Here is a 15,613-nt window from a genome sequence, read left to right as displayed (position 1 = left end):
ACACACACCACACACATACACACACTTCTAGAAATTCTCCAAATAGTATCAATAGGGAATTAAGTTCTGAACATATGAGACTTTGGAGAGGCATTTTATATACAAACCACAAGGGTATATTTTAGAAGCTCAAAGGTCTAAAATAGACAATTGTTTAGTCAAAGTAGTAGTGTACATGTAATTTAAAGATTGCTAAAGAAAGTACCAGGTAATAAGACTCTCGAGACAAGTGTCAGAACAACAGGATACAAAGTATTGGAAAATGAGTGAAATATGTATCATGTATGTGTAAATATGCATGTATATAAGAATATCTGTGTACATGTAATCCTGTGCAGCTAAATAACCACACCATTTCATAATATGTGCATTTCTTCCTGTATTTATGACCATTTTCTTTTACTGTTCTATTTCTATTTAGAGGAAAATTAGAAATTGATTGTATGACTATACTCAATCTAGTGAGAAAAGCATGTGCTAGTAGCAATAGAAAATTAATTGTGCATTTAATTTTGAACTCAATTAAGTAAAATATATTTCTTATCTTTCAAAAGAGTTGTGCATAGAAGAAAATAAAAAGAGAAATATAATTTGTGGAAACTCAGTTCTGAACAGATCAAAATGTATCTATTTCCACATCGCCGGGCAGTGTTTCCATGGACTATCAGGGATGCTAATTTATATCCTTGGCATAACCTTCATTTTTGACCACATTCCCACAAGTTCATGCGGCTTCTATTTAGGCAAGTTATTTGTTTTAAATTATGTATGGCCCTTTTTTAATAATTATCCAATTCCTGTGTGTTTTAACTGATAGATAAGTACTGTTGGTGCTGTGATAACACTGTACTAAGTAGTGAGGACTCATTTGCAGAACTTCAAAATCACATTGATATTTCTAATCATGAGATTTGAAACAGTGAAGCATTTAAATGACACTGAAAAGTTTTACAGGAATAGAAAGTATATGTATGTTTTAAGTTTCAAATTTTTTCTTTCCGTCTCGGTTTCTCTTTCCCCAAGGGAGTGTGGAGTTTTATGGAGAATCAAGGAAAGAATAGAGAGTAGGGTAAAGTGGGGAGAGAAGGAGATAGCTGCACATGGTACCATCTCTTCCATTTACAATGTCTTATGTAAACTGTGTCATACATTAAGTAAGCATTTATTCACTCCCAAATAATCTATCTGGTAACCAGTCATAAATTCTGGTCCTGGTAGGTCAGAATTAAGAAGTATTTTTGGGCCGGGCGTGGTGGCACATGCCTTTAATCCCAGCACTCAGGAGGCAGAGGCAGGCGGATTTCTGAGTTCGAGGCCAGCCTGGTCTACAGAGTGAGTTCCAGGACAGCCAGGACTACACAGAGAAACCCTGTCTCGAAAAACCAAAAAAAAAAAAAGAAGTATTTTCACAGAGATATCAGAGCTCATTTTTAAAAATATAAACTTATTTTATATTTACTTTGAAAATGTCTGTGATGACATGCTAAAGTAATATAGTTTATTCATGCTCATTTTGAATAAATATATTTATGATACATTAAATTAATTAATTAAATGAGATATAATTATGTTCATAGTTTTAAATTATATGAGTAGCCAATACCTCATTAGATAAGAAGATGTGCCACCTAGTTGTACTGTTAGACAGTAGTCTAGATGGATCTCTGACATCTTAGGTATGATTACCATTCACAATCATTAGACACTGAGTGAAACTGTTGACTTTTGAGATAAAAACAGGCCTCAGCTCAAGCAATGTAGAGTCCTAACAGGGCAGACTGACTGTTCCCAACCAAGCAGCAATTGTGGCTCATGACTAGCTTCAACTATAAGGCTATCATTAGCTCTTGGATGACTCCTCACCACCTTCCTCTCTTACAAATTTGAAATTGGTTAGACTAAATTCCAGAAGTATTTACAATTACCTCTCTTCTACTCTTTTACACTGACTCTTGTTTCTTCCTCTTTTTCTATCCATCTTCTGTCTGTCAAGTACTAGAGAACAGCATGAAAAACTTTCAGATATCACTTGTATTTTGTATTACCAAATTTGATTTTGAAGCTCTTTGGTGCTCTGTTCATTTTCAAGCGATTGGACATGCTTCAAATCTGATGGGATACATTCTGGGTGTGGTAGGAGGACTGCAGAATTTTCAGCCTCCCCCCAAAGAAAAAATAATCAAAATGTAAGTCATACTATTTGCTTTTGTTTTTAATTCACATTGTATAAAATGTTTGTTAAATAGTTACAGTGGTGTATAAATAATACACAGAAAATATGGCAAATATAGCTGATATATACATATATGACAACATAAGTACATTTATACTGTGCATTTGAATTTTTCCTGTTTAAAGTACAATCAATATGATTAAAAGTGTTAACTTTATATTTTGTTGTTAAAATACAAAATACTCATTCAATACACCACAATAACAGTAATTATGTTTATGATATATAGAAGGTTTTATCTTGGTTATTACTTAATTAAAACTTTTTCTCATGTAATATATTCTGTTCATATTCTTCGCTTGTACCAAACTCCTCCCAGCTACCTCCCTACCCACATGTTGCTATACCTAGGGACAATATGTTTTCTACAGCACAATGTCACTGCATGTAACAACAACACTCTACAGTAGGTCCCATGGACAGTTGTTACCAAAGGAAAATGAACTCAATTTATATTTTTCTTTTAAGAACCACATTTTATTGGGACTGGCTGGCTTACAGGTTCAGAGGTTCAGTCTATCAGCATCAAGGTGGGAGCAGGGCAGCTTCTAGGCAGGCCTGGTGCAGGAGGGTCTGGGAGTTCTGCATCTTCACCTGAAGGCTACTAGCAGAATACTCCATGTTTTTTAATGGATATTTTTTCATTTTGTTATGTTTTATAATTTATTTCTTTTATCATTGAGCTTTTGCTTGTTTGTTTGATTTTTATTTTTATGTGGTTGTTGTTTCATTTTGTTTTGTTTTATGAATGAATGAGAGAGAAAAGACATAATATCATGTCCCATATGGAAACACACTACAGTAGAAGCTTTGTAAAATAAGCATAAATATGAAATGAATTCAAATGAAGTCATCAAATATTTGGGGAGACAATAACCCAACTAGATATCAGTGCTCCACTTACAAAAAGACAGATATGGGTCCCTTTGCATTTACCACCACCATTTTTTAAAAAGATACTATCTTTTCTCCAGTGCATGTTTTTGGTTTCTTAGCAGCAAATCTGGTGTCTATACCTGTGGAAATAAGTCTGGGACTTCAATTTGATTCCATTAATCAATATGTCTGTTTTTAAGCCAATAACATGCTGTTTTCATTATGATAGATTCTAGTAAAATTAGAAATCAAAAATGGTAATACCTTAAGCACTTCTTTCTCTTTTTAGGGCTATTTTTCTGTTTTATTTATATGTCTGTGTATGTACACACATGTGTGCACTTGCATGTGTGTGTGTGTGTCTGTGTGTGTGTGTGTGTGTGTGTGTGTGTGTGTGCTTGCGTGTGTCTTCATATGAAACTGAATTTTTACTTGCAAAGAATGGTGTTGCAATTTTGATGGTTTTTGTTGTTGTTGAATCAGATGTTTGCTTTTGTTAGAATGGGAATTTTCACTCTATTAATCTTTGTTATCCATAAGGGGGTGGGATCTCATCTTCTGTTCTTCTTAATGTACTAAGTTTTTAATACACAAGTTTCTCACTCAAGAGATTTTTCGAGCCTATTGTGAAATGTCTTGATTTACTGATTTCTCTCTTGGTCAGGTTTTTTATTTGTATATTGGAAGGCTGCTAAATTTTTTATGATGATTTTGCCTTCTGCTAGTCTGCTAAAAGTGTTTATTAGCAGAAGTTTCTTCATGGTTTATTTTGGGTCTTTTATTCATAAAGCATATAATCTGCAAATAAAGACAGTTTGAAGTCTTCCTTTGATCTCCTTCAGTTGTCTTACTGCTCTAGATTAGATTTTAATTACTAAAATGAGTAAGAATGGAAAGAGTCCTTTGTACCTGGTTCAAATTTTAATAGACATGCTTTGACTTTCTTTCTATTTAGGTTGATGTTAGATGTGAGCTTGATGTAAATCACCTCTGTTGAGCTGAGGTGGGTCAGTTATATCATTAGAATCTCCAGGGCTTTTATCATAAAGTGATGTTGCATTTGTCAATGTCCAATTTTGTATCTAATGTAATGGTCATGCCTTTTTGTCATTCAGATTTTTGTAATTGAATTAAATATGTGGAATGATATCTGCACCACTGGGATTAAGCCTACTTTATCATGGAGGATGATCTTTTGGGTATGCTCTTGTACTCAGTTTGTAAGCATTTTATTGAGGATGTTTGCATCTGTATGTCCATTGTATTGCTGAAAAACCTACATTACATTAAAAGTAGAATCTTGGGAAAGCTGAATGTAGGTCCTGTCAGCAAAATGTTGCTGGCATATGCAATAATGTCTGTGTCTGGTGGTTGTATATGGGATGAATCCTCAGGTGGGGCAGTCTCTGGATGGTCCTTTCTTCCCTCACAACTCATAGCTTTGTCTCTGTAACTCCTTACATGGGTATTTTGCTCCCCTTCTAAGAAGGAGCAAAGTATCCACAATTTTGTCATCCTTCTTTTTGAGTTTCATGTGTTTTATAAATAGTATCTTGGATATTCTAAGTTTCTGGGTTAATATCTGCTTATCAGTGAGTGCATATCATGTGAGGTCTTTTGTGATTGGGTTACCTCACTTAGGATGATATCCTACAGATCCATCCATTTGTCCAAAATTTCACAAATTCATTGATTTTGATAGCTGTATAGTACTCCATTGTGTAAATGTAGCACATTTTCTGTATCCATTCCTCTGTTGAGGGACATCTGGGTTTTTTTCTAGCTTCTGGCTAAATATGGGTGCTATGAAAATAATGGAGCATGTGTCCTTATTACAAGTTGGAACATCTTCTGGGTATATGCCCAGAAGAGGTATTGCTGGATCTTCCAGTAGTACTATGTCCAATTTTCTCAGGAACTGCCAGACTGATTTCCAGAGTGGTTGTACCAGCTTGCAATCCCATTCCTATTTCTCCACTTCCTTGCCAGCATCTGCTGTCACCTGAATTTTTTTATCTTAGCCATTCTNTGTGTGTGTGTGTGTGTGTGTGTGTGTGTGTGCTTGCGTGTGTCTTCATATGAAACTGAATTTTTACTTGCAAAGAATGGTGTTGCAATTTTGATGGTTTTTGTTGTTGTTGAATCAGATGTTTGCTTTTGTTAGAATGGGAATTTTCACTCTATTAATCTTTGTTATCCATAAGGGGGTGGGATCTCATCTTCTGTTCTTCTTAATGTACTAAGTTTTTAATACACAAGTTTCTCACTCAAGAGATTTTTCGAGCCTATTGTGAAATGTCTTGATTTACTGATTTCTCTCTTGGTCAGGTTTTTTATTTGTATATTGGAAGGCTGCTAAATTTTTTATGATGATTTTGCCTTCTGCTAGTCTGCTAAAAGTGTTTATTAGCAGAAGTTTCTTCATGGTTTATTTTGGGTCTTTTATTCATAAAGCATATAATCTGCAAATAAAGACAGTTTGAAGTCTTCCTTTGATCTCCTTCAGTTGTCTTACTGCTCTAGATTAGATTTTAATTACTAAAATGAGTAAGAATGGAAAGAGTCCTTTGTACCTGGTTCAAATTTTAATAGACATGCTTTGACTTTCTTTCTATTTAGGTTGATGTTAGATGTGAGCTTGATGTAAATCACCTCTGTTGAGCTGAGGTGGGTCAGTTATATCATTAGAATCTCCAGGGCTTTTATCATAAAGTGATGTTGCATTTGTCAATGTCCAATTTTGTATCTAATGTAATGGTCATGCCTTTTTGTCATTCAGATTTTTGTAATTGAATTAAATATGTGGAATGATATCTGCACCACTGGGATTAAGCCTACTTTATCATGGAGGATGATCTTTTGGGTATGCTCTTGTACTCAGTTTGTAAGCATTTTATTGAGGATGTTTGCATCTGTATGTCCATTGTATTGCTGAAAAACCTACATTACATTAAAAGTAGAATCTTGGGAAAGCTGAATGTAGGTCCTGTCAGCAAAATGTTGCTGGCATATGCAATAATGTCTGTGTCTGGTGGTTGTATATGGGATGAATCCTCAGGTGGGGCAGTCTCTGGATGGTCCTTTCTTCCCTCACAACTCATAGCTTTGTCTCTGTAACTCCTTACATGGGTATTTTGCTCCCCTTCTAAGAAGGAGCAAAGTATCCACAATTTTGTCATCCTTCTTTTTGAGTTTCATGTGTTTTATAAATAGTATCTTGGATATTCTAAGTTTCTGGGTTAATATCTGCTTATCAGTGAGTGCATATCATGTGAGGTCTTTTGTGATTGGGTTACCTCACTTAGGATGATATCCTACAGATCCATCCATTTGTCCAAAATTTCACAAATTCATTGATTTTGATAGCTGTATAGTACTCCATTGTGTAAATGTAGCACATTTTCTGTATCCATTCCTCTGTTGAGGGACATCTGGGTTTTTTTCTAGCTTCTGGCTAAATATGGGTGCTATGAAAATAATGGAGCATGTGTCCTTATTACAAGTTGGAACATCTTCTGGGTATATGCCCAGAAGAGGTATTGCTGGATCTTCCAGTAGTACTATGTCCAATTTTCTCAGGAACTGCCAGACTGATTTCCAGAGTGGTTGTACCAGCTTGCAATCCCATTCCTATTTCTCCACTTCCTTGCCAGCATCTGCTGTCACCTGAATTTTTTTATCTTAGCCATTCTAACTGGTATGAGGTAAAATCTCAGGGTTGTTTTGATTTGCATTTCCCTGATGATTAAGGATGTTGAACATTTTTTTCAGGTGCTTCTCAGCCATTTGGTATTCCTCAGTTGAGAATTCTTTGTTTAGCTCTGTATCCCATTTTTTAATAGGGTTATTTGATTTTCTGGAGTTCATCTTCTTGAGTTCTTCATATATATTGGATATTAGTCCCCTATATGATTAGGATTGGTAAAGATCCTTTCCCAATCTGTTGGTGGCCTTTTTGTCTTATTGACAATGTCTTTTGCCTTANAGAAGCTTTTCAGTTTTATGAGGTCCCATTTGTCAATTCTCGATCTTATAGCACAAGCCATTGCTGTTCTGTTCAGGAATTTTTGCCCCTGTGCCCATATTTTTGAGGCTTTTCCCCACTTTCTCCTCTATAAGTTTCACTGTCTCTGGTTTTGTGTGAAGTTCCTTGATGCACTTAGACTTGAGCTTTGTACAAAGAAATAAGAAGGGATCAATTAGCATTCTTCTACATGATAACTGCCAGTTGTGCCAGCACCATTTGTTGAAAATGCTGCCTCTTTTCCACTGGATGGTTTTAGCTCCTTTGTCAAAGATCAAGTGACCATAGATGTGCGAGTTCATTTCTGGGACTTCAATTCAATTCCATGTATCTACCTGTATGTAGCTGTACCAGTACCATGCAGATGCAGTTTTTAATCATAATTTCTCTGTAGTAAAGCATGAGGTGAGGCATGGTGATTCCACCGGAGGTTCTTTTTTTTGTTGTTGAGAAGAGTTTTTGATATCCTAGGTTTTTTATTATTCCAGATGAATTTGCAAATTTTCCTTTCTTACTTGGTGAAGAATTGAGGTGGAATTATGATGGGCATTGCATTGAATCTGTAGATTGCTTTCGGCAAGATAGCCATTTTTACTATATTAATCCTGCCAATCCATGAGCATGGGAGATCTTTCTATCTTCTGAGATATTATTTGATTTCTTTCTTCAGAGACTTGAAGTTCTTTTCATACAGATCTTTCACTTTCTTAGAGTCACACCAAGGTATTTTATATTATTTGTGACTATTGTGAAGGGTGTTGTTTCCCTAATTTCTTTCTCAGCCTGTTTATCCTTTGTGTAGAGAAAGGTCACTTATTTGTTTGAGTTAATTTTATATCCAGCTACTTCACTGAAGCTGTTTTATCAGGTCTGTTTCTATTTTGTGTAATAATTTGAGGAGAATTGGAATTATATCTTTTTTAAAGGTCTGATAGAACTCTGCACTAAACCCATCTGGTCCTGGGATTTTTTTGATTTGGAGACTGTTAGTGACTACTTCTATTTTCTTTAGGGGATTATGGGATTGTTTAGATCATTAATCGGATCCTGATTTAATTTTGGTACCTCGTATCTGTCTAGAACTTTGTCCATTTGATTCAGGTTTTCCAGTTTTGTTGAGAATAGCATTTTGTAGTAGGATCTGATGATGTTTTGGATTTCCTCAGTTTCTGTTGTTATTTCTCTCTTTTCATTTCTAACTTTGTTAATTAGGATACTGTTCCTGTGCACTCTAGGTTGTCTGGCTATGGGTTTATCTATCTTGTTGATTTTCTTAAATAACCATCTCCTGGTTTGGTTGATTCTTGGAAAAGTTCTTTATGTTTCTTGGTTGATTTCAGCGTGAGTTTGAACATTTACTGCTGTCTTCTCCTCTTGGTTATATTTGCTTTCTTTTGTTCTAGACCTTTTAGGTGTGATGTCAAACTGCTAGTGTATGCTGTCTCTCTAGTTTCTTTTTGGATGCACTCAGAGCTATGAGTTTTCCTCTTAGGAATGCTTTCATTGTGTTCCATGAGTTTGGTTATGTTGTGCCTTCATTTTCATTAAACTCTAAAAAGTCTTTAATTTCTTTCTTCCTTTACCAAATCATGATTGAGTAGAGTGTTGTTCAGCTTCCACGTGAATGTTGGCTTTCTAATATTTCTATTGTTATTGAAGGTCAGCTTTAGTCTGTGGAGATCTGTTAGGATGCATGGGATGATTTCAATATTTTTGTATCTGTTGAGTCCTGTTTTGTGACCAATTATATGGTCAGTTTTGGAGAAGGTACCATGAGGTGCTGAGAAGAAGGTAAAATGTTCTGTAGAGATCTGTTAAATCCATTTGTTTCATAACTTCTGTTAGTTTCAATGTGTCTCTGTTTAGTTTCTGTTTCCAGGATCTGTCCATTGATGAGAGTGAGGTGTTGTAGTCTCCCAATATTATTGTGTGAGGTGCAATGTGTGCTTTCAGCTTTACTAAAGTTTCTTTAATGAACGTGACTGTCCTTACACTTGGAGGATAGATATTCAGTATTAAGAGTTCATCTTGGCAGATTTTACCTTTGATGAGTATGAAGTGCCTCTCCATGTCTTTTTTGATAACTTTGGGTTGGAAGTCAATTTTATTCGATATTAGAATGGCTACTCCAGCTTGTTTCTTTGGACCATTTGCTTGGAAAATTGTTTTCCAGTCTTTTACTCCGAGGTAGTGTCTGTCTTTTTCCCTGAGGTTAGTTTCCTGTAAGCAGCAAAATGTTGGGTCCTGTTTGTGTAGCCAGTCCCTTAGTCTATGCCTTTTTATTGGAGAATTGAGTCCATTGATATTAAGAGATATTAAGCAAAAGTAAATGTTGCTTTCTGTTATATTTGTTGTTGGAGTTGGGATTGTATTCTTGCGGCTCTCTTCTTTTAGGTTTGTTGAAAGATTACTTTCTTGCTTTTTCTAGGGCGTAATATCTGTTCTTGTGCTGGTGTTTTCCCTTTATTATCTTTTGAAGGGCTGGATTCATGGAAAGATATTGTGTGAATTTGGTTTTGTTATGGAATACTTTGGTTTTTCCATCTGTGCAAATTGAGAGTTTTTCTGGGTATTAGTAGCCTGGGCTGGCATTTGACTTCTCTTAGAGTCCGTATAACATCTGCCCAGGATCTTCTGGCTTTTACAGTGTCTGGTGAGAAGTCTGGTGTAATTCTAATATGTCTGCCCTTATATGTTACTTGACTTGTTTCCCTTACTGCTTTTAATATTCTATCTTTGTTTACTGTATTTGTTGTTCTAATTTTTATGTGTGGGGAGGAATTTCTTTTCTGTTCAAGTCTATTTGGAGTTCTGTAGGCTTCTTGTATGTTCATGGGCATCTCTCTCTTTAGGTTAGGGAAGATTTCTTCTATAATTTTGTTGAAGATATTTACTGGTCCATTAATTTGGAAGTCTTAGTTCTCATCTACTCCAATTATCCATAGGTTTGGTCTTCTCATTGTGTCCTGGATTTCCTGGATGTTTAGAATTAGTATCTTTTCACATTTTGCATTTTCTTTGATTGTTGTGTCCATGTTCTCTATGAAAACTTCTGCACCTGATATTCATTCTTCCATCTCTTATATTCTGTTGCTGATGCTCAAATCTATGGTTCCTGATTTCTTTCCTAGGGTTTCTATCTCCAGACTTGTCAACCTTTTGTTTTCTTTATTGTTTCCACTTCCATTTTTAGATCTTGGATGGTTTTGTTCAATTTCATCATCTGTTTGGTTGTGNTTTCCTGTAATTTTTAAAGGGATTTTTGTGCTTCCTCTTAAAGGCCTTGTACCTGTTTAGCTGTGGTCTCCTGTATTTCTTTAAGTGAGTTATTAATGTCCTTCTTAAAATCCTCTGCCAGCATATACCAAGAAGATGTTTCAACTGGAAATAAGGACACACGCTCCACTGTGTTCATAGCTGCCCTATTTATAAAATAGCCAGAAGCTGGAAAGAACCCAGATGTCCCTCAACAGAGGAATGGATACAGAAAATGTGGAGTACTACTCATCTATTAAAAACAATGAATTTATGAAATTCTTAGGCAAATGGATGTATCTAGAGGATATTATCCTGAGTGAGGTAACCCAATCACAAAAGAACTCACTTGATATGCACTCATTGATAAGTGGATATTTGCCCAAAAACCTAGAATACCCAAGATACAATCTCCAAAACACAAGAAAATCAAGAAGAAGGAAGACCAACACGTGATACTTCATTCCTCCCCAAAATAGGGAATAAAATACCCATGAAAGAAGATGTAGAGACAAAGTTTGGAATGAAGATAAAATGATGGAATATCCAGAGAATGCCCCACCCGGGGGTCCATCCCATAATCAGCCACCAAATGCAGACACTATTGCATATGCCAGTAAGATCTTGCTGAAAGGACTCTGATATAGCTATCTCTTCGGAGGCTATACCTGTGCCTGGCAAATATAGAAGTGGATGCCCACATTCATCTATAGAATAGAACACAGAGACCACAATGGAGGAGCTAGAGAAATTACCAATGGAACTGAAGGGGTCTGCAACCCTATAGGTGGAACAACAATATGAACTAATCGGTACCCACAGAGCTCGTGTCTCTAGTTGCATATATAGCAGAAGATGGCCTAGTCGGCCATCGTTGGGAAGAGAGGCCCTTTGTTCTTCAAAACTTTATATGTCCCATACATGGGAATGCCAGGGTCAAGAAGTGGGTATGAGTGAGCAGGGGAACAGGGTGGGAGGAAGGTATAGGGGACATTCGGGATAGCATTTGAAATGTAAATGAAGAAAATATCTAATAAAATAATTTTAAAAAATCCTCTACCAGCATTATGAGATAATTATTTTAAATCCAAATCTTGCTTTTTCAGGTGTGTTGGGTTATCCAGGACTGACTGTGGTAGGAGTGCTGGATTCTGATGATGCCGAGTTTCTGTTACTAAGATTATTATATTTTATCTTTCACCATCTGTTAATCTCTGGTGTTAGTAGCTGTCTCTGGCTGGAGCTTGTTCCTCTTGTGATTCTTTTAGCCTCTGTCAGCACTCCTGGGAGTCCAACTCTCTTCTGAGTCTCAGTGTCAGAGCACTCTCTGCAGGCAAGCTTTCCTCTGGCAGGGAAGTTGCACAGAGGTCTGGAGCTCAGCTCTGCCTCCTGGCTGAAGATGAGTGCCTGAAAGGAACCCTGTCCAAGAAGGTATGTTGCTTCTGCAGCCTGCCTACTCTCCTGAGCAAACTGGTCTCTGAGGGACCCGGGATACAAGATCAAGGCATTTCTTTAGAATCAGGTCCCACCTGATAGAAAGTACAAACACATGCAATTTATTAACTAAATAAAATAAGCAAATTATATTAATTGATCATTTAAATTAACTATTGTTATTTATTAATGATATATCAATAATTAAATTATATATGCTATATATTATGAACTATGTAATATTGTTTATATTATGTATTATATATGAATTATATTATTTATCACATAAATTATGCTATAATAAATTATATTATATTATATTATAATTTATATTATATTACATTTTATTTATTACATTTATATATAGGAGCATATATAATATATTTTATATATAGTACAGGATATATATATATATATATATATATATATATATATATATGCACACACACACACGTATTCTAGCTCATCTATTGATAATTGCCTATGAGTAGAAGATCAGTAGTTATTCACTCCATGAGGCTGGATGTTTTAGATGGTCTTCACTATATGTTGAGTCTTGAAGAAGTAGGCTCTAAGTCCCGTGAAGTGACAGATTTGTTTTGGGGGCCAAAACAAGCAGACAAAAAGCAAATGTAGGCAGAGAGAAGTCTATGTGTTCACTATTAGAACACATATTAAAAATTTAAATAATATGTTCCTTTAAAAGTACAAATGGACAAAGTGTATTTGAGAAACGTTTCACATCCTCTCCCATTACAAAAATGTAAACTGAACCTGCCTTTCATCTTAATTAGAATAGCTATATTCATGGGAATAAGTGCTCAGGAGGATGTGGGGAAAGCAAAACCTTTGTTCACTACTGGTGGCAATATATACTTGTACCATTATTGTGGAAGTTCCTCTGGAGAAAAAATTTGAAAATAAGGTGCTAAAGATATGTATTAGCAGTTAAAAATACATACCACTCTTGGAAAAGACATGACTTAGGTCACAACTGCATGTACCTTTAGTTTCCACAGACAATGGTTTATGCACACACACACACACACACACACACACACACAAATGTTTTTTTTTAAAGTATGGACATATGATTTCATGTTTCCAGAGAAGATTTTACATAGATATGCAAACCAAAAATTCATCTTGATATGCAAACTACACAAGGTAAAATTAAAGTATTAGTAGCATAATAGATACAACAGAAGGAGGAGTTACTAAGCTTGTAGTAGGCAATTGGAAAATACAGGTGAAGAAGAATAAAAATACTGAGGTGGAATACGAACGTATTTGAGAACGAGTGGAAAGAACAGATAATGTGATTGTTAGAATTCAAGAGAGATTTTAATATGTCAAAGATAAGAAAAGGTTTTTTCAAAGGAAAAAAAATCACTAAAATGAAAAAGATATAAATATTCAGGAACAGGGCAGTCAAATGTCATCTAACAGATTACAATCTGCCAAGTCTATGGAAATCATACTATCATCTAGCTCTCAGAGATAAAAGGTAACAAATCTATTCTCAAGGGAATGAAAATAACATGTAAAAGTTGAGGTTTACTCACTAACACACTTCTCAGCAGAAAACACTTACATATGGCAACATTTATTGTATTTTATATTTTAAGATTAGAATAAAATTTCATTGTTTCAAAGTCTCTTTCCTCATTCTCACTCTTTTTCAAATTCACAGTTTTTTCAGTCTTGGTGTTACATATCTCTATATACATATATACATATTAATTTCCAAATACTTTTATAGAGTTGATTAAAAAAATTAACTATACTTAATTGTTTTAAAGATAAGCAAATCTACCCCACAAGAAATAATAAATATGCTACTCAAACTGAAGTTACTAAGAAAAAGTAAAAATGCAAAACTCATAGCTAAAATAATTTAAAAGTCTGGAGCACCATCGTGGAATTTAATAATATAAGCCATATACACCAGGTGTAACCTTTTTAGAAGAAACACTATAACGGAAAACAATAAAATTAACAACTTTCTTAAATTTAGTCAATACACAAATATGTTAACTAATACATAAATTACAAGTGCTGCATAGCAAGCTTCGATGATGCACTGTCATTTTTTGAAAATGAAAACTTAGTAAGAAAGACAAATGATAACCTGAGAAGGTGAAGGAAGAGCCTCAGGGAATGAAAGTAGAACCCCCATACCCAGTGCAATGGAAGTCCCCGATTGTGTCTGTGCCCTGGAGTCTCTTTGTTCAGTTTTTCTCTGCTAGATTCAAATTTTCAGGATTTGATTAAGACCTTTGGTTCATTTTAAATGATTTTAGGGTGAGAGAGAAAGATCTGCTTTCATCTTTTGCATATGGACATCTACTTTCCCCAGAACCAGTTTTTAAAGAAGCTGTCTATATTCCAGCCTGTGATTTTTCTCCCTTAGTTCACTATTAGACATCTGCAGTGCAGTTTTTTGTTTGTTACCATCTCTATTCCAAGGTTCTTGTGTTTATTTCTGCCCAAATACCATGCAATATTAGGCACTATGAGAACACAGTGCAATTTAAGATCCAGTATCAAGATTTCTCCAGCATTGTGTTTTCTCAGATTCTTTGGCTGTTTAGGGTCCTTGTGTCTCCATCTTAATTTTAGCTTATGTCTTCTGATACTATGAAGAATCCCATATGCATTTATAAATATTGCATTGTGTCTATAGAAATGTTTCAGTAATATGACAATTTCACAATATTAATTCTGTTAACTCATGAACATGGAGGACATTCTATCTTTTATTGTTTTCCTTTATTTCTTCTCCAGTTCTTAACAGTTTTCCTGGTGTTGTGTGTACTTGACCAACTATGGTTGGTGGTAAAAGTACACTTTTACCTTCCAAAGTTTTCCCCGAGGTTCTTTTTTTCTATGTTAATGTTTTCGTTCACCTGTTAATGTGAGTGTTTTCCTGAAGTTTTTCTTAGTATGTTTATTATTGGTTCTAGGAAAGCCATTACTTTTTATATGCTAATTCTTTATTCTATTGCCATGCCAAATGTATTTACAATAGTAACCTCTCAAGAGATCTCAGTATGTTAAGTATAGAATCTCATCCTTTTAAATAGATTAGTTTTCCTCCTTCTATGTATGATTTTTTTTTTTACTATTTCTTTTCCTCATCCAGCTATTGGGTTAGGACAGAAGAGCTCTCTTGAGTAAGTGAGCAGAGTCGACACTCACTCTCCATTCTTAACTGCAGAGGAAAGACTTTCAGACCGCCCTTGTTTAGATCAATCCTTCCTGCAGCCATGGCTTATGACTTCTATTATACTTGAGGGTACATGGCTCTTCTCATACTTTCTTTTATGATTTATTTATTTATTTTTTATTTATTATGAAGAGGGGTTGAGGTTTTGACATAACAATTTATAAATATTGAGATGTTTGTTAATTTGGTGTTTGGTTACATTTTATGTACTTTAAAGCAATTATTAACAATAAGGAATTTTGTAATTAAATATCCTCATAGTTACACCTTTTTTTTCTTTTATACCCTATTCTACCCCATGATATATTCTTATTTCAGTATTAAAAACTCATTTTTAGTATTTGAAACTTTATTGTATAGTTCACTTCTTGTGTACAAACAAGTACATACACACATATACACACACAGACACACTTTGAAGCTGAAGACATGGGTCAGCCTTAGTGAGCACTTGTTCTTTCAGAGGACCTGTGTCCCGCGCCAACCGTCTCGCCAGCAAGAACGACGCGGCACACAAACAGGATCCTTCTGTAGCAAAGCTTTTATACTCTTGAGAGGGAGA

At 35.1% G+C, this 15,613-nt stretch overlaps 1 protein-coding gene across 1 annotated transcript in view; it reads left to right on the top strand.

Moving 5' to 3' along the window:
• Positions 1-15,613, top strand: part of LOC110322431 (solute carrier organic anion transporter family member 6A1-like) — a 69,776-nt gene that overhangs the window by 7,148 nt on the left and 47,015 nt on the right. Inside the window, exons 3-4 of the mRNA XM_021199102.1 lie at positions 555-743; positions 2,090-2,186. Of these exons, the coding sequence (XP_021054761.1) occupies positions 555-743; positions 2,090-2,186 (286 nt within the window). The remainder of the gene's footprint in view (positions 1-554; positions 744-2,089; positions 2,187-15,613) is intronic.

This window comes from Mus pahari, chromosome 5 (genome assembly GCF_900095145.1).
Source record: "Mus pahari chromosome 5, PAHARI_EIJ_v1.1, whole genome shotgun sequence".
Taxonomy (NCBI): domain Eukaryota; kingdom Metazoa; phylum Chordata; class Mammalia; order Rodentia; family Muridae; genus Mus; species Mus pahari.
This window is presented reverse-complemented; position numbering and strand designations above follow the sequence as displayed.